The sequence below is a fragment of the Leptopilina boulardi genome, unplaced genomic scaffold (genome assembly GCF_019393585.1).
Source record: "Leptopilina boulardi isolate dan_hultmark-lab unplaced genomic scaffold, ZJU_Lbou_2.1 LbouV2_169, whole genome shotgun sequence".
NCBI classification, from domain to species: domain Eukaryota; kingdom Metazoa; phylum Arthropoda; class Insecta; order Hymenoptera; family Figitidae; genus Leptopilina; species Leptopilina boulardi.
In genome coordinates, this window is record NW_026137717.1 from 1,314,757 (window position 1) to 1,335,456 (window position 20,700).

Genomic DNA, 20,700 nt, shown 5'->3' on the forward strand with positions numbered 1-20,700 from the left:
GTTGCTTAAGATGCTTACATTATTGAAAATGACAGACGACGGTGACGTGCACGATCATTTGCAAAAATTCTTCGATATCATTGACAAGCTAAGCGAAATGGATATAGATATAAACAAAGATCTCCTGACCGTAATGTTACTTTATAGTTTGCCCGTTAAATTTGAAAATTTTCGCTGCGCGATCGAGTCGCGTGACGAGTTGCCGAGCCCCGAAACATTACGCGTGAAAATAGTAGAGGAATATGAAGCGAGAAAGAACGGAGTTCAATACAATGTCTCTGACGCGATGTTCGCGAAAAGGAAGTTCTTTAAATCTCGTAATACAATTCGAAAAGACGATAATAAAAAACGTGACAGTGAACAAAAAAGTGAACCCTTTAAATTTAGATGTCACCGGTGTCGTAAGCTCGGTCATAAAGCGATTGACTGTAATGAATCGAAAGGAAATAAAAGCAACGCAAACACAGTGTATGACGAATGTTTATTAGTTAGTGCAGAAAACATGAATTGTTCGGAAACGTACGAGACGGACAAATCGCGAAGCAGTGAATTATGGTGTCTTGATAGTGGCTGCACGACGCACATGGGAAACAGTGATGCGAATTTTATAACCGAACTTCAACCTTGTGCCGGCAGTGTCAAATTAGCCAGTGAAAAATCCACTACTCCAATTGAAGGAAAAGGATCTGTGGCTATTAGTACAGACGTCAACGGTCATGTGAAAAACATAAGTGTCAGTAACGTGCTACGTGTTCCTCAATTGCGCACAAACTTGTTATCCGTAGGAAAGCTCACAGATAGAAATTGTGTAGTGATTTTCGACAAACAAGAGGCTAAAATAATCAATGAAAAAGGCGACACAATACTCGCTGCTGATCGAAAGGAAGGCTTATACTACATACGTGAAGTGAACAATGAACTTAATTCAAATGTTGTGATCGACGAAAACGTTAAGGACAATGCAATGGAAGAGTGGCATGTGAAAATGGGACACTTGAACGTTCGCGATCTCATCGACAGTGACCGGAAAGGAAATGTGCGTGGTATGAATCTCGGAAATACACGAAATAGTTTCAACTGCAGAATATGTCTCAGTGAAAAAATGACACGAGCGCCTTTTCCAAAGTCATCAGAGAGAAGTTCGAAATTACTGGAAATCATCCACACCGACGTATGTGGCCCGATACGCGTGGAATCAGTTGGCAAAGCCAGGTATATCGCGACGTTTATCGACGATTACTCTCGTTGGTGCGTGATACGTCTCTTGAAAAGAAAGGACGAAGTACTTTCCGCTTTCAAGGACTTCAAGGCCGCAGCTGAAAATAAACACGGATGCAGGATACAATTTGTTCAGTCAGACAATGGAACAGAGTACATAAACTCTGCATTCGACGAGTACCTGAAAGAAAATGGCATCGGTAGAAGGTTAACCGTCACCTATACACCTCAACAGAATGGAGTTGCGGAGAGGCGAAACCGGATTCTGATGGATATGACGAGATGTCTCCTCAAGCAATCATCTCTTCCCCCAGCGTTTTGGGGCGAAGCTGTTAATACTTCGAATTATATTCGAAACCGTTGTCCCTCCAGAAGTCTCGGTGGTATGACCGCTTTCGAAAAATGGATGGGAAAAGCTCCGGACGTAAGCGAATTTCAAGTATTTGGATCGGAAGTTTTCACCTTGAATAGATTGCCGACAAAAGGTAAACTGGACTCACGCTCAAAAAACGGAATATTTGTCGGTTATTCCGATGAATCCAAAGGCTATCGGGTATGGATACCCAGTGAACATCGAATTGATATCACCAGGGATGTGAAGTTCATCGGACTACCAAAGAAATCGCCGGAACCAGAAGATCGAAACGAATTTAACAACGACAATAGTGCAAAACTCGAACTGATTTTATCACCTAGAAATAAGAATGATCACGAACGTCGAGAGGAAAACGAAGCTATGGTCGAATCGGACGACGATCGGTATGACGTGGAAGAAGAGTTGAGCGACGAGTCAAACGATCAAGAAGAGAGTGAACAGAACGAAGGCGAGGGTGCTCACAATGACAATCAGCGCAGAGGCCCTGGTAGACCTCAGAAGGTCAAAACTGGTCAGAGGGGGAGACCCAGAAAGAAGTACAACATGCTAAATTGTTCAAATTCAATTGAGGAGATTGTGTCTCTCGCCGAAATACCGCTGGAACAGGCTATTCGAGGACCAGACGCTGAAGATTGGAGCAACGCAATAACATCGGAAATCAAATCTATTGTCAAGAACGACACCTGGATTATCATCGACAGACCGAGTGATAAAGCTGTAATAGGTAGTCGAATGATATTAAGGAATAAATATAAAGAAGATGGAAGTTTGGATCGAAGGAAGGCAAGGGTTGTAGCAAGAGGATTTGCTCAAAGACCCGGAATAGACTTCGACGAAACATTTTCCCCCGTGGCACGACTCAGCTCCATCAGATGCATAACGGCAATAGCAGCGGAACATGGCATGACGATTAAACAATTCGACATCACAACTGCTTATTTAAATGGTACCCTTGACGAGGAGGTACTCATGGAAGTACCAAAGTACACCATTCAAGCTCTGGAAGAAATCACCGCCACCGAAAGTCTCGACTCTGATATCGGAAGGAAAGCAAAGAAAATGCTGATCGATCTTCAATCAGGGGACAAAGTGTGCTTGCTGAAAAGGGCACTCTACGGTCTACGACAAGCTGGACGTTGTTGGAACGTTAGAATCGACAAAGAATTAATAAAATTCGGTGCAAAAAGATCTTCTCACGATCCGTGTGTGTACTACGAAGGAAAAGGAAAAGATTTGCTGATAATTTCAATTTATGTCGACGATTTCCTCGTCGCCTCTCGGAACAAAAACAATATCACAAGATTCGGAAATTATCTATCGAAGATCTTTGATGTTAAGGACCTTGGAACGGTTAAACACTGCCTGGGAATGGAGTTCATTATGAAAGAAGATGGAATTCAGATCAGCCAAACTGGATACATCAATGATGTCCTCACTCGTTTTGGGATGTCGGACTCCAAACCGGTATCAACACCACTGGACCCTGGAGTAAAACTGGAAAAATCGAAGGATCCTGATCATGAAGAAAGCTCACACCCGTATCGTGAACTTATGGGAGCATTGATGTATCTGGCTATGTGTACTCGTCCCGACATCGCACATGCGACCAGTTACCTTAGCCAATTCAATAATTGCCACGATGTGAGCCATTGGGTGGCCGCAAAACGCGTACTCCGTTATCTGCAAGGAACAAAAAATGTGGGTCTACATTTTCATCGATCCGGAGAATCACTGAAAGGATTTGTAGACGCCGATTGGGCAAATTGCCCAAATGACAGAAAGTCCTATACCGGTTTTTCGTTCATTCTCGGAGGATCCAGTGTCTCATGGGAATCCAGGAAGCAGAGGACTGTGGCCCTCTCATCGACTGAGGCCGAGTATATGGCCTTAGCCGAAGCCGGAAAAGAAGCAACACATTTGAAACGTTTCCTTGATGAACTAGGATTCGCAAAGACGAAAAAAATAATAATTTTCTGTGACAACAATGGTGCCCGTAAATTAGCTGAAAACCCGATATTCCATAATAGGAGTAAGCACATTGACGTTCGCCACCATTATATACGCGAGATTCTAAGAAGAGGAGAAATTACAATCGAGTATCTACCAACGGAGGACATGGCTGCCGACGTTTTGACGAAAGGTCTACAGAAGCAGAAACATATGAAGTGTATCGACCGCCTCGGTCTAGTGAAATTTACAGTGTAATGATTAAAAGTGTCCCTTAATCGAGGGGGAGTGTTGAAGAACGAATATTTTATATTTCGCGCCTTGTACGATTAAAAGGACACGTGACTATTTTTTGAACGCCACCTATATAGTGTACACTTTCACACAACAACACAATACAAGTAATTTTCGTTTCGACGCCATTAGTTCGCTCTTGTCTTATATTCATTTTTAACTTATAATAAATATTAAATCTTGTTCTCAAATCAACTGTGTTATTTTACTCGATCCACCTTAATCTCAACAAAATTCTATTGCAATGAAATTCTAGCCAATAAAAATTCATTAAAATGCGCCTATTATAATAAATGAAAATTCGAGTAAATAAAAATTTGGACAAATAAAAATTCGAACAAATTTGAAAATTTTATGAAGTTAATTTTCGGTTATATGTATGTAAAAAATTCTCTAATATGGAAAATTGTTTTTGGGGAAAATTCTGCAAAAATAGTAATTCGAACAAATAAAAATTTGGCTCAAAAATAATAATTGACAAATAAAATTCCTAAAAATGAAAATTCTCAATAATTATTTTTAATAATGAATTAATTATTAATTAATAGTTATGCGTCCAAAAAAAAAAAAATACAAATTTGTTTTTAAAAAAAAAATTATACATTGCTTGAGTATATTTAAGGCTAGAAAGGTAGAAAAAATTGAGAAAAAAAAATTATGAACGCCACTTGGGCCACCATACCATAGTAATGTGCCTTGGGGTTGCTTAACTCGAAAAAAATTTTTTTTTGTTTTTTTTTTCCTTTTATAGAATTCCCTCGACGAAATGGAGAGGAAAAAGGAGAAAATAATGCTTCTCTCGTTGCAACGAAGACAACAGCAAGAGGAATTGAAGGAGCGAAAAGAAGCTGAAGCACAGGCGCGACGTGAACAGGAAAATTTCAAAGAAGAAGAGAGAGCAAGGAAAAAAGAAGAAGAAAGACAAAGAAGAGCGGCAATTTTGGAACAATATAAATTGAAAAAAGCTATTGATGAGGCAGAGAGAGAAGTAAGTATTTTTTTTATTCATAATTTTTTGTTGTAATTTTCTATCAAAAAAATGGGAAAATTTTTTTTCTTCATTTTTATTTTGTTATTTTATTTTTTTTTAATTTCCTTTTTTTATTTTATTTTTATTTTCTTCGATTTATCTTATTTTCTATATTTTTTTTGTTTTCTTTCTTTTTATTTCTTATTTTATATTTTCTTTTTTTCATTTTTTTATTCTCTTTCTTTTTATTTTTTTGGTTTTTTTTATTTTAATTTAATTTTTTTTAATTCTTTTCTTTTTCTTATTTTATTTATTTTTTTTTTTTTTTTTTTTTTTTTTTTTTTTTTTTTTTCATTTTTTCCTTTTCTATTTTCTTTCTTTTTATTTTATTTTTTTTTGTTTTCTATTTTTTATTTTATTTGGTTTCTATTTTTTTATTTTCCTTTTTTCTATTTTTGTTTTTCTGTATTAAAAAATAAAAAAAAAAATTGAATATTGTTAATTGTATTAATCTTTTTTCTATTTTTTTTCTCTCTTTTTTTCTGTCTCAGGGTAAAGTCATTGATAAAGAAATATTGAATGCAATAAAACCAACAAAATTAAGGAATAAAGTGACAACAAGTCGTCCACGTCCAAAAACAATTCACGTTGACGCTGGCGCTGAATTGGATTCTGGTGCACTTACACCAAGTCGAGGGAAAAAGGGATCTTCCTCGAATCTCAGTACCGGTAAATTTTTCCTCTTTTTACCATTTTGAGAATTATTATATATATATATTATTTTTTTCTTTTTTTTTTAATAATTCTTTTTGTTGTAAATCTTATTCTTTCCTTTATTCGCATGTTAAAAAGATTTTTTTTTATTATATATTTATGTGTAGATTTTTTTATTTAAAAAAAAAGTAGAATAATCGTCGCTTTATTACACGACACTTTCGAAAGTTCTTAATTTTCGTCGTTTCTTTTTTTTTGATAAAAATTTGCGCAGATTTATTGGAAAATTTAATTAAAAATAACGATTGAATTATTTATTTAATTTATATTAAAATCTACTATTATGAATAAATAAATAAATAAATAATAATAATATTTTTTAAAATATTTATTTCTTGAAAGAAAAATAGATAAAAGAAAAAAAGCAATGAGTACCAAAAAAAAAGATATTTTGACGAAAATTAAAAGCTGTTTTTGATTTATTTTTTTATTTTGCACTAAAACACTAAATTTAGCGTCGCTGATATCCCCAACAATGAGACGGGATTATTATCGAGGCTCGCAGGACAGTCTCACAGCCGCTCATCTCGACGATCGACGATCTGGTCCACTTTATCGTGGAGGCAGTCTCAGGGGTATGCACTACACACACTTTTTTTATTTTCTTTTTCTACTTTAGTTTTAATTACAATTTATTATATTTTTCTTTCTTTTTTTCCTGTTTTTTCATTTTTTTTTTCTTAAAAAATACTTTTATCATTTATAATAAGAATCTAAAAATTATGTTGTATTATTTTCTTTCTTTTTTATTTATATTAATTTTTTTTTCTCAAACTTTAAAAAAACATCTCTTATCAGTTTGAATTAAAAAAAAAAAAAAAATTTAATTAATTTTTCTCATCCTATTAAATAATTATTAAATTAAGAAAATAAATTTTTTTTTTTTATTATTTTCACACAAAAAGCACTGGCTCTAGAAAGTAGTTGTGATTATATATTTTTTATGCATGACTAATATTTGTTTTTGTTTTACAAAAATAACAAAAAAAAATTAATAAATAAATAAATACTAGAAAATAGTTTAATAAAATTAATAATTACATATTAATATTTTGAATAAATAGTAATCGTTTTTATGAAAGTTATAAAAAATCTGAAGAAATAAAAAAATAAATAAAAAAAAGTATACAAAAAATTAAAGAAAAATATTTAAAAAATTTAAAAAAAAGTATTTAAATACAATAAAAAATTATAAATATTAAAAAGACAATAAAAATTAATTATTAATATAAAAAAAATTTTGAAAATATGAAAAAAGCTACTAACAGAATATATTATTAAATAATTATCCTATTTTTAGTATCTTCCGTAGATTCGCCTGACGACGGTCGAGGATCATCGCCAAGTCGAAGTACCAATCAATTGGGACGTCGCGGTTCCTATAAAACGTCACGAGGTGAGTTTTTTTTTCAAATTCAAAAAATTTCCATTCTTTTATTAATCCAAAAAATCTTAGTTTTTTGTTTTACTTCTGCAAATCGAATGCCGCATTTTGCTATTCGACGTTATTTTTTAGCTGGACTATTTATATTTAATATATCAACGCACGTAGAAACACGTTGCAGAATTTTTCAATGAGATGATTTGTCACTTTATGTGACTCACCTGGCTAAATGAAAAAAAAAAATTCCATATTTTTGAAAATTTTTTTTTTTGTCCCTCTTCCAGTGTTTGTTGTTTGTGTTTCAATTTTCGAAAATATCACCGTTTTTGAAATTTATTTAATTTTTTCTATTTTTCTTTTTTTGTCATTTTCCATATTAGTTTTTTCTTTTTTTTTATTTGTTTTTTCTTTTTGATTTTTTAGCTTTCTTTTCAAATAAAACTTTATTCCAATACAATTTTTTTTTTTTTTTTTTTTTATAGTAAAATAGAAAAAACACATTTCCCTTGGAACGAAACATTTAAGCATCCAATATTTATTTTTCTAATTTATTTTTCGCACACAAGTTAAGCTTTCTTGTTACCGGCGAATTTGCCTCGTAGTTAGACTCGTACCCAATGGAATTTTTTCCATTATTTTCAAAAATTACAAAAAAACGCGTCAAATTTTTCATTATCAAAATGTCCGAACAAAACATAACCTACAAAAAAGAAATTTAGAAGGCAATTTTCATATAAAAATTCGACCAATTAGAATTTTTCCTTTTTGAAAATTGCGCCAAAATTTCTTTTTTTAGGTTATGTTCGGACATTTTGCAATTTCGGTCAAACTAATGAATTTTCTATATATTTTCTTCTATATTAATAATTTAATTAGAAAAAGGGAAAAATTGTTATTAAAAAAAAAAAAAAAAAAAAATACAGAGAAAAAGAGAGAGAGAGGGAGAGAAAAAAAATAAAATTCGATAATTAATGGCGTGCGAGTGTAACAACGCAAACGTTGCATTATTGCAGATACGCAGGAGCCTCAGCAACAGGTTAGAGGCAGGCCTAAATACCCGACTTACCAAAACTTTAAGGGGAGAAAGTCGAATTCCTTGATGAATTTGTGCGGTAAGAAGCACCCTGTGGCTTGGAATACGTTTATCCCCTACTATTTCTTCTTCTTTTTCTATTATTATTATTATTATCATCATTATTATTAGTATTATATACATATATATACAATATACATAAATATTTGATTCTACACATTATGTATAATTTATATATTTATATATATTTCTCGTGGTTCTGGATTTTTGATGTCTCCAATATTTGCAACATTCCATTTTTTTCGGTTTTAAAAAAAAGTAAATTTCCTCTTTTGCAACTTCGTCTAAAAAAAAATGATTTTCAATTGCCAATAAAGTGAAATTGGAATTCTAACCTTAAAATTACTTTGCAAATTCAAATATTATTTAGTCGATTTATTTTTTTCTGAACGATTTCACAATAGTTCACTTCTCGGAATTAGGGAACAATTTGAATTTTTTAATTTCATTGATTTATGTGAAAATTATTGACAGTCAAAGTCGTGAAGTGATGAATATTAAAGTAGCTGCGCAGTAGTTTTTTTTGGCAGTTAATATTTGCGCAGTTTATCACTAAAGCAACTTACGATTGAAAAATTTAATTCTACTGTAATAAATTATTTAAAATTGTCTCCTAACCTTAAAATTACTTTGTAAATTCAAACATTATTTAGTCAATTTATTTTTTTCTGAACGATTTCACAATGGTTCACTTCTCAGAATTACGGAACAATTTGAATTATTGAATTTCATTGATTTATGTGAAAATTATTCAAAGTCAAAGTCGTGAAGTGAGAAAATTTTTTAGTTGTCTTCTTTTTTGAATTTTTAAAAATAGTTTTAGAAAAATGCATTATTTTACATGTTTCTATTATAAAAAAAAAAAAAAAAATTTCTATTATATCGAAGTTTGCAAAAGAAATTTGGAAATTTGCCTTTTTTTATATATAACAAAAAGCCAAAATGTCGAGTAAATTTATTTTTATTTTGTCTTCTAGACATTAAAATTAGCGTATACACGTAGTCGCATGGTGCAGGTCGCAGAACAGGTGGCAGTCCTAATATATATAACAACAAGAACACCTTTAATCTTTTACAACATTAAAAAACAAAAATATAACAAAATTATTTTTATTCAAAGTCTCATTTTATGATTTTTAACTGACAATTTCAATTATAATAATAATAATTATTTTTATTATTATAAATTACAATATATTAATATTAATTTTTTATATTAATTATAAAAATAATGAAATACAATACTAATAATAATATAAATTATAATTATAAATAATAAATAATTATAAAATATGTATAATTATGAATATTTATTATTTATAATATTATACATATATATATAAATATTATTATTATTTTTATAGTATTATTTAATGTAGAAAATAAATTAGATTTATTGAAAAAAATTTATTTTTGTCTTTAAATAAACGCGCGCGCATTTTTTCAGCCAATCAGGCAATTTTTGTGAAGCATGCGCAATAGCACTGCTGACTAACAGCTGATTGTGAGAAATGAGATACGGAGATACTCACATAGAGATAATATAAATAGAGTAGACAAGGTATAGGCGGCTGCGTAAGAGGGAAGTGTCCTGACATAAACAGAATGGGTTGGAAAGAGAAGAAAGATTTAACACCAGTATCTGTCCTTCAATAAGCACCAGCGCAAGAGAGACACCTACTGGTGCTAAAATCGCGTTCTCTTTCTATCAAACGGACGCCTCTATACAGACCATCTCCACTCTATTTATATTATCTCTATGGATACTCATCACTATACTACTGAAGAATTTATTTTTTTTTTTACAAATATAATTAATATAAAAATTAATAAATGCAATATTTAAATAATTAATTTCGAATATTTTGATTTTTTTTTCTTTTTTTCTTACTGTAACGAATTAATTTGTTTAGTAATTGAATAAAAAGTTAAAATCGTCTATTTTAAGGTTATGTTATATTTTAACACGTTTTAACAATAAAATTACAAAAAATATAACATTTCTTATATAATAATTATTTATTTTATTAATTCCAATACTTATAATTGTAAAAATAATAATTATTATTATATATTATATTTTACATAACCTATAAATCCAAATATTGTCAATTTTATAATTTTACTTTTTTTTCCAATAATTTTAATTCTCAAAATTTTATATAGAAAAAGTAAACTACTTTGAGACTTTGAAGTAATAATAATAAAAAAAAAAAACATTCATATATACATTCGCATATAAAATAAACAATTATAAATTTTTTTTTAATGCTTGTTTAGCTTATCATTGTACAGCACTATAGCTATGGGTCCTGGTTATCTTACAGAATATTTGTCGATTATTCAGCATTTTAATTGTTAATTATTAATAATATTAATAATAAAATATTATTATTACTATAAAAAATTATAATTATTATATTAATTAAAATTAATAATTAATTATAATAATTATAATTTTTTTATAGTAATAATAATAATATTTTTATTATTATTACAATATCCAATAATGGTTGCATTTTTTTTTTTTTTTTTTTTGATAAATATTTTTTATAAATTATTTTTGACCTCAATCCAAAAGTTAAAAATAAAATTTTTTTTTATTCGAAACAATTTAAAAATTGAGAATGAAAATTTTTGTATATACGGCTTTTTTGTATGTAATTCGTGTTTGTGTTTTATTTAAAGAACAATTTAAAAAAAACAGTTTTTTTTTTGCTGAATTAATTATTTTTTTCTACTATTTTTTTCTAATTTTTCATTTTTTTTAATACAATTTTTCATTATGTTTAATTAGTTTTTATTTTTTTTGTCGAAATTAATTTTAGAAATAATTTTATTATTTTTTTAATTAAAAAAAATTATCTAGTTTATAGAAAAGAACATTTTAGCAAAAAATTTTACTAAATACATATTATAGATTATCTCTCTTTTTCATAACTCGAATTAAAATTAACACACAATCATTATTATTAAATTAACAAATAATTTTTTTTTTTCACTTAATTTTTATAATTTACTATTCTGTGTATTTATTTAAAAGAAAAATTTTTAAACCCCTTTATTTTCCTTATTTATTCTAAAATAAATTATTATTACCCGCTTTAAATAATTTAGTCCTAAAAATTATTTGCCAGATTTATAAGTTTTTCTTAATTTTTTTTTTTTTTATTTTTATTCCGCCAAATTTTAACCTGAAATTAATTTACTTTTATATTCTATATATTATAAATGGTGCTTTTGGAGGAAAACTGTATATTGACTTAAAAATAAAAAAAAAAAAAGTATCGATATTTAATCGAATTATGAGAAAATTAATAATGAATCGATTTTCAAAATCGATTTATCGATTTTATCAAGAAATAATAAAGATTTTATCGATAAAAAAAATTAATCGATATTACTGGACAAAAAATTGTTTAATCGAAAAATATCGATATTTATTTTTAAAAATTATATGTAATATTGAATAATAATTACAATGTAATGTACTTGAGAAAAAATATGTGGTAATTGGTTAATGGATTACGGATTATGTATATAACAAGCTTAAATATTTAATTAAATTAAAAAAAAATAAAAAATAAAAAGAAAATAATTTACAATTATAAAGTAGTTGCGATTTTAAAAGAAGCGATTTGTCAATCTGCAGATACGGACAGTGGTTTGGGTAGAGCAACGCCACCTAGAAGAGCACCAAGTCCAGGGATGGGTAGCATGAGGCATTTGCCATCGCCTTCCGGTCCTGGTTCACTTCCGCCTGGTCTCATGACTAAACGAAGAGTCTTCGACGATGGCAGTAGTGATATTAGTAGTACTCCCAGTTCCATGATGGATTACAATGGTAAATAACTTTTTTTTTCGATAAATAATCATCGATAAATCGATCTAAATTTATCGATATTTTCGATATAATTTGATTGTAAAGTAACGATTTATAATCGATTATAAGTATCGATTTATAATCGATACATAATCGATTGTAGAGTATCGATACATAATCGATATAAAACTTTTGTTAAGTATCGATTTATAATCGATATAAATCGATTTATAATCGATATAAATTGATACATAATCGATATAAATCGATACATGATCGATATAAATCGATACATGATCGATATAAATCGATACTAATCGATAATAAAGTATCAAAATAAAATCGATATAAAACGATTGTAAAGTATCGAAAAATAATCGATATAAATTGGTACATAATCGATATAAAATATGAAATAAAAAATTTTTTTTTTGTTTCTTCACTTAACAGGACCGCGTCTTTATAAACAACCGGCGACAAAGTCGAATCGCAATATAATGTTGAATGCAGTCGAGTATTGTGTTTTTCCTGGCATAGTGAATCGTGACGCCAAAAGACGTGTCCTTGATGAAATTGCACGTTCAGAGAGTAAACATTTTCTCATTTTGTTTCGTGATGCGGGATGTCAATTTCGTGCACTCTATTCGTACTGCCCTGATCGTGATGATATCACGAAACTTTATGGCACTGGACCAAAACAGGTCATCGATAAAATGTTCGACAAATTTTTCAAGTAAGTCCTCCAAAAAAAAAAAATTATGTATTTCAAAAAAGAAAAATGGTTTTTATTTTTGAATATTATTTTTATAATTGTTCACTTGCTAAATTAGCGAAAATAATTTTGTTTTTGAATTTAATGGTGTTTTGAGGAAGTTATTTGAGGTTAAAGTCGTGAAGTGAATGAATATTAAAGTAGCTGCGCAGAAGTTTTTTTTTGGCAGTTAATCATTGCGCAGTTTATTTCTAAAGCAATTTACGACTAGAAAATTTAATTATATCGTAATTAATTGTATTTAAATTCTTACCTAACCTTAAAATTATTTTGTAAATTTAAATAAAAATTTTTTTTCTAATCTATTTTAGAATTGTTCACACCTAGGAATGGTGGAACAATTTGAATTTTTCGATTTTATTAATTTCAATAAAAATTATTTACAACCAAAATTCTGAAGTGAGGAATATTAAAGTAGTTGCGCAGTAATTTTTTGAGCAATTAATCATTGCGCAGTTTTCTAAGGCAACTCACGACTAAAAAGAATAATGTCACACTTTGTTAATTGTGTAAATTTCTTTCTAACCTTAAAATTTTTTTTTTTTGCTAAATTCAAATAAATACACTTTATTTATTTTTTCACATTTGTTTTACAATTGTTCACTTCTCAAATTTGTGAAACAATTTGAATTTTTCGATTTTATTAATTTAGATGAATATTATCGACAGTCAAAGTCGTGATGTGAGGAAACTTATTTTCAACTGCGCATTAGTTTTCTGTTGCTTCAATTTCTGCGCAGTGACAATTTTTTAAATCAGCATTGTCTATTTTATGAATTAATATCGTACTATAATTGAAATCTTAATATTAATATCATTTTAATTGTAATTTTTTAAATAAAAATAATAAATTTTAGATACAATTCTGGGGGAAAATGTTTCTCGCAAGTTCACACGAAACATTTGACTGTAACCATAGACGCCTTCACGATACACAACAGCCTTTGGCAAGGGAAGAAAGTGAATCTGCCAAATAAAAAAGACATGGCCCTCGTCATATAGTTTTTAGGTAATTGTCATTATTATTAACGAAAAAAAAAAAACAAAAACAAAAGAGAAAAAAAATACGCTACTGTGCCCTCTGTTGTTCATAGTTACTATTTTAATACAGGCCCATATTAAAATTAAAAAAAAATCTATATTAGCGCCGTTTATTAGTCAGTTTTTTATATATAAAAAAAAAGAAAAACCGAACGGTGTTGACTTTCACTTTTCAGAACAAAAAAAAGGCGCTTTAATTTTAAGCTATCGTTACCTCAATTTTGTTACGTTTTCAATTCTCTTTAACTACTTTTTTTTTTAATCTTTTCATTTTTATTGTCTTAATAATAATTATTATCATTACTATCATTATTATTTTTATTATTATCATTATTACTATTATTATAATTATTAATTACTGACGTCAGCACCGTTTAACAATCGGTGTTTTCACAGCAAAAAAAAAAAAAAAAATCGGACTAAAGACGCTCAGCGAACAACCGTACGACTGACAAAAATGTATCATATTTAATATTTTTTTTAACCCCCCACGCCTCTAAATTTTTTCGATTTGTGAACGAAAAAAAAAAATTCCAAGTAACGTTCGCATTTAATTTCTCTCGCTCGGTCCAAAGGAACGAATTTTGTTTTTTTTTTCGAGAAAAATTTAATTTTTTTTAAAAATGAAAAACATTTTTTTTGCCTTGAAAAGAGAAATTTTTTTTTTTTGATTCTAAATTGTAATTGGCATAATTTTCAATTTAAATTAATTTTTTTTTATTTTTAGAGCATTTTTTCTGTAATTGTCAAATATTGTTTTGTTTTAATTTTATGATAAAAATTCAGTTAATATTTGGCGAAATTTTTTCAAACATGTGTTTCCAATCTATGTTGCGTCGGTAAAGTAGATGGCGATAAAAAAAAAAATCTTTAGTGGCGCCATCTGTGTGTGTGTGTCTACTTTATCGACGATTTACCGATAGTTTACAATTTTTTTTTTCAATGGCAAAAAAAACAAAAATTATAATACGGAGATTATTATTCAATTTTATCGTCGTTGTAATTTTTATCGAAGTAACAAAAAAGAAGGAAAAAATTTCTCGAAACTTTGTTTCTCTTTAGAATGATAGAAAAATTATTTAAGATGCATGAAAGATGTGTGCGTGTCTTTTTTTTTAATGTTATTTTTAGGCAAATATTTGAAAATAATTTATTTTTTAGAAACAAATTATTCGAAATTTTTTGACTAATTTATTTTTTTAGGTATTTTTTTCAATTTTGAAAGTACGAAAAAAAACTGTGCCATAAGTCAAATTTTAACCTCGACTTTGGCAATTATCGACAAAGAAGAGCGTTTTCGAGAGACTCGATTATTATTACTATTATTATTACTATTATTAATATTATTACTATTATTACTATTAATATTATTATTATTATTATCATTATTATAATTATTATTTATTATTAGTTTGGTTTATTAAGTTTTAAATTTCGTTTTAATTTTAATTAAAATTTTTCTACAGAATTCTACTTTACCGACACAACATAAATTGGAAAAAAAATTTTTTTTCGAAAACAAAATTTATCAACATGTTTTGTAATTGTTCACTTGTCAAATTTAGAAAACAATTTGAATTTTTCAATTTTATTTATATCGATAAAAATTATTCATATTCAAAGTTGTGAGGTGGAGAAAAAAAAAATCTTTAAAAGAAAATTACAATTTTCCTATATTAAACCTGTAAATATTTAATAATAATACTAAAAAAAAACATATTTTTGAAAGAGAAAATTGTCAAAAGTTTTTTAAAAAGATTGCATTAAAAAAAATAATTGTAGCGTTATTTTTTTTCTCAAAAAAAAAAAAAAATCGAATCTCTTGAAAAACGTTAAAAAAAAATATTAAACGACATATCGACTTTCAAATCAATAGATAAAAAAAATTTTTAATTTTTAGCCAACGTGTATTTGGATCAATTATTAAAAAAATTATTCCTTTTTTTCTCGAATGAATGAGATTTTCCAATTTATAAAAAAGAGAGTTAAGGCATGACAATTATATCGAAACGAAAAACGATATAAAAAATTTTTTCCGCCATAAAAAAGAAAGAGAAACAAAATTTTGTTCTTTTATTTTTTATGAAAGTAATTAATAAAAATGTGAAAGTGGATTATTTTTTTGAGATTAAATTTAAAAAAAAAAAATACAAAATCAGTGCAAATGATTTAACGCTGATTTAATAAAATATTAATAATAATAATAATTTAGTCACTAATGTTAAGTAATTTTTTTTTAATCAATATTTTTTTCTTGTTGAATGGAATTTAAAAATTAGTAAAAAAAAATAACGAAATTTACATGGAATGGAATTTAAATAAAAAAAAAATTGTAGCTTGTGCTTGATATTTATATTTTTAAAGAAAAAAAAAAAAAAAACATTAGCGCTCGAATTTGTGAAAATATAATAAAATTAGAGTGAGAGTGAGTGAGAAAAAAACGCAAGGCGTCGAGAGAATGATAAAATGGCAAATAAAATTTGCAAATTAAAAAAAAATTCAAATAATAATAAATTAATAAATAAATAAATAAAGCACGAGTCTAGTGCGCAGTTCGTTGTATGTTGCAGTAAATTGCGCTTTTCGATAATAATAATAATAATAAAACAAAAAAAAATATTATACTCTTTACGTATTTCGTTTTTGACGTTAAAAGAAAAAAGAGATTTCCAATTTCAATTTCATGTCTGTAAATATTATGTTTTTATATTATATATATATAAATATAAATATATACATATTACATATATACAAAGAATGATAAACAATCAATTTGGCAATGTATTTATTAAATTCTGGTGATATATTTTTTTGTTCGTTTTTTTTGTTTGGGTGACAATTTATTTCTATATAAATTTTACTAAAAAAAAACCTGATATATAGAAAAATTTTTGGAAATATAATTATTTTTTTTTCTTTTGCATTTTTCTCAATAATTCTAATAGACAAAGATCATTTTGAAGCCAATTAATTATATATATATATAAATTTTAATAATAAAAAATTATAAATTATATTATGAAAATGACAAAAAAAAAAATTTATTTTCCGTTTTCCTTGTTATATTTTACCCCTTAATTTTTTTGGCAATTCTTTTTTTTAGTTTCAACCTATAAAAAAAACATAAAAAATACTAAAAAAAATTTTCTTTTTCAATTTTTGAAATTTTTTTCTTCAAATTTGCACTTCAAAAACAAATAATGGTACAAACATATTTTGTATAATATCTACTTTCAAAGAAAAAAATTTTTTAATAATATTTTATAAACAATATAATTATATTTTATAATATAATTATTTTTTGTTTGTTATTTACTATTTATAATTATTATTTGTAGTTCGTTACTTGAACGGTAAGTGATTTAATATCAGTTGGTAATTCACTGTGTAATCAGAGGAATCTACTTAACCGATTGATGATAAGTTACGTCATTACTATGATAACGCAGTTTTTTTCAAATTTTAATAATATTTTCATATTTTATAAATAACGTTGTAATTATTTTTTTTTGTTATAAAGGTTCAGTTCACCAGGAAACCAAAAAGGAACTCTTATGGTTTCACTCATGTCCGTCCACAAAATCTACACTGATTTTTGGGTCGGATGACTTTTTGCTGGTAATAGGTGTCTTCCTCTACTCGGATTTGGCTGTCAATTTTCTTCTACACTTTTAGGTGTATTTTGTGCAAGAAATTGCAATAAAATCTTGTGCCTAAGAAAAATTGAATTTTTTTGGGAACTTTTTTGTGATTTTGGATTTTTGGGTCGGATGACTTTTTGGTGGTAATAGGTGTCTTCCTCTACTCGGATTTGGCTGTCAATTTTTTTCTACACTTTTAGGTGCATTTTGTGCAAGAAATTGCAATAAAATCTTGTGCCTAAGAAAAATTGAATTTTTTTGGGAACTTTTTTGTGATTTTGGATTTTTGGGTCGGATGACTTTTTGGTGGTAATAGGTGTCTTCCTCTACTCGGATTTGGCTGTCAATTTTTTTCTGCACTTTTAGGTGTATTTTGTGCAAGAAATTGCAATAAAATCGTCTGCCTAAGAAAAATTGAATTTTTTTGGGAACTTTTTTGTGATTTTGGATCGGATGACTTTTTGGTGGTAATAGGTATCTTCCTCTACTCGTATTTGGCTGTCAATTTTTTTCTACACTTTTAGGTGTATTTTGTGCAAGAAATTGCAATAAAATCTTGTGCCTAAGAAAAATTGAATTTTTTTGGGAACTTTTTTGTGATTTTGGATTTTTGGGTCGGATGACTTTTTGGTGGTAATAGGTGTCTTCCTCTACTCGTATTTGGCTGTCAATTTTTTTCTACACTTTTAGGTGTATTTTGTGCAAGAAATTGCAATAAAATCGTCTGCCTAAGAAAAATTGAATTTTTTTGGGAACTTTTTTGTGATTTTGGATTTTTGGGTCGGATGACTTTTTGGTGGTAATAGGTGTCTTCCTCTACTCGGATTTGGCTGTCAATTTTTTTCTACACTTTTAGGAGTATTTTGTGCAAGAATATGCATTAAAATCGTCTGCCTAAGAAAAATTGAATTTTTTTGGGAACTTTTTTGTGATTTTGGATTTTTGGGTCGGATGACTTTTTGGTGGTAATAGGTGTCTTCCTCTACTCGGATTTGGCTGTCAATTTTTTTCTGCACTTTTAGGTGTATTTTGTGCAAGAAATTGCAATAAAATCGTCTGCCTAAGAAAAATTGAATTTTTTTGGGAACTTTTTTGTGATTTTGGATCGGATGACTTTTTGGTGGTAATAGGTATCTTCCTCTACTCGTATTTGGCTGTCAATTTTTTTCTACACTTTTAGGTGTATTTTGTGCAAGAAATTGCAATAAAATCGTCTGCCTAAGAAAAATTGAATTTTTTTGGGAACTTTTTTGTGATTTTGGATTTTTGGGTCGGATGACTTTTTGGTGGTAATAGGTGTCTTCCTCTACTCGGATTTGGCTGTCAATTTTCTTCTACACTTTTAGGTGTATTTTGTGCAAGAAATTGCAATAAAATCTTGTGCCTATGAAAAATTGAATTTTTTTGGGAACTTTTTTGTGTTTTTGGATTTTTGGGTCGGATGACTTTTTGGTGGTAATAGGTGTCTTCCTCTACTCGTATTTGGCTGTCAATTTTTTTCTACTTTTTTAGGTGTATTTTGTGCAAGAAATTGCAATAAAATCTTGTGCCTAAGAAAAATTGAATTTTTTTGGGAACTTTTTTGTGATTTTGGATTTTTGGGTCGGATGACTTTTTGGTGGTAATAGGTGTCTTCCTCTACTCGGATTTGGCTGTCAATTTTTTTCTACACTTTTAGGTGTATTTTGTGCAAGAAATTGCAATAAAATCTTGTGCCTAAGAAAAATTGAATTTTTTTGGGAACTTTTTTGTGATTTTGGATTTTTGGGTCGGATGACTTTTTGGTGGTAATAGGTGTCTTCCTCTACTCGGATTTGGCTGTCAATTTTTTTCTACACTTTTAGGTGTATTTTGTGCAAGAAATTGCAATAAAATCTTGTGCCTAAGAAAAATTGAATTTTTTTGGGAACTTTTTTGTGATTTTGGATTTTTGGGTCGGATGACTTTTTGGTGGTAATAGGTGTCTTCCTCTACTCGGATTTGGCTGTCAATTTTTTTCTACACTTTTAGGTGTATTTTGTGCAAGAAATTGCAATAAAATCTTGTGCCTAAGAAAAATTGAATTTTTTTGGGAACTTTTTTGTGATTTTGGATTTTTGGGTCGGATGACTTTTTGGTGGTAATAGGTGTCTTCCTCTACTCGGATTTGGCTGTCAATTTTTTTCTACACTTTTAGGAGTATTTTGTGCAAGAATATGCATTAAAATCGTCTGCCTAAGAAAAATTGAATTTTTTTGGGAACTTTTTTGTGATTTTGGATTTTTGGGTCGGATGACTTTTTGGTGGTAATAGGTGTCTTCCTCTACTTGGATTTGGCTGTCAATTTTTTTCTACACTTTTAGGTGTATTTTGTGCAAGAAATTGCAATAAAATCTTGTGCCTAAGAAAAATTGAATTTTTTTGGGAACTTTTTTGTGATTTTGGATTTTTGGGTCGGATGACTTTTTGGTGGTAATAGGTGTCTTCCTCTACTCGGATTTGGATGTCAATTTTTTTCTACACTTTTAGGAGTATTTTGTGCAAGAATATGCATTAAAATCGTCTGCCTAAGAAAAATTGAATTTTTTTGGGAACTTTTTTGTGATTTTGGATTTTTGGGTCGGATGACTTTTTGGTGGTAATAGGTGTCTTCCTCTACTTGGATTTGGCTGTCAATTTTTTTCTACACTTTTAGGAGTATTTTGTGCAAGAATATACATTATAATCGTCTGCCTAAGAAAAATTGAATTTTTTTGGGAACTTTTTTGTGATTTTGGATTTTTGGGTCGGATGACTTTTTGGTGGTAATAGGTGTCTTCCTCTACTCGGATTTGGCTGTCAATTTTTTTCTACACTTTTAGGAGTATTTTGTGCAAGAATATGCATTAAAATCGTCTGCCTAAGAAAAATTGAATTTTTTTGGGAACTTTTTTGTGATTTTGGATTTTTGGGTCGGATGACTTTTTGGTGGTAATAGGTGTCTTCCTCTACTCGGATTTGGCTGTCAATTTTTTTCTACACTTTTAGGTGTATTTTGTGCAAGAAATTGCAATAAAATCTTGTGCCTAAGAAAAATTGAATTTTTTTGGGAACTTTTTTGTGATTTTGGATTTTTGGGTCGGATGACTTTTTGGTGGTAATAGGTGTCTTCCTCTACTTGGATTTGGCTGTCAATTTTTTTCTACTCTTTTAGGTGTATTTTGTGCAAGAAATTGCAATAAAATCTTGTGCCTAAGAAAAATTGAATTTTTTTGGGAACTTTTTTGTGATTTTGGATTTTTGGGTCGGATGACTTTTTGGTGGTAATAGGTGTCTTCCTCTACTCGTATTTGGCTGTCAATTTTTTTCTACACCTTTAGGTGTATTTTGTGCAAGAAATTGCAATAAA

At 28.4% G+C, this 20,700-nt stretch overlaps 1 protein-coding gene across 15 annotated transcripts in view; it reads left to right on the forward strand.

The window, feature by feature from the left end:
* The window catches only part of LOC127277566 (patronin), a 67,855-nt gene extending 51,539 nt beyond the window's left edge, over window positions 1-16,316 (forward strand). For 8 of the 15 annotated variants that reach the window (XM_051298789.1, XM_051298803.1, XM_051298795.1 and 5 more), the window contains 8 exons: window positions 4,587-4,823; window positions 5,357-5,534; window positions 6,035-6,154; window positions 6,880-6,975; window positions 7,977-8,075; window positions 11,709-11,900; window positions 12,330-12,612; window positions 13,509-16,316. In XM_051298789.1, coding sequence (XP_051154746.1) covers window positions 4,587-4,823; window positions 5,357-5,534; window positions 6,035-6,154; window positions 6,880-6,975; window positions 7,977-8,075; window positions 11,709-11,900; window positions 12,330-12,612; window positions 13,509-13,653 — 1,350 coding nt within the window. In that variant the 3' untranslated portion in view covers window positions 13,654-16,316. The remainder of the gene's footprint in view (window positions 1-4,586; window positions 4,824-5,356; window positions 5,535-6,034; window positions 6,155-6,879; window positions 6,976-7,976; window positions 8,076-11,708; window positions 11,901-12,329; window positions 12,613-13,508) is intronic. The other 7 variants (XM_051298792.1, XM_051298794.1, XM_051298796.1 and 4 more) reach the window with 7 other exon arrangements.
* Window positions 16,317-20,700: the final 4,384 nt, after the last annotated feature.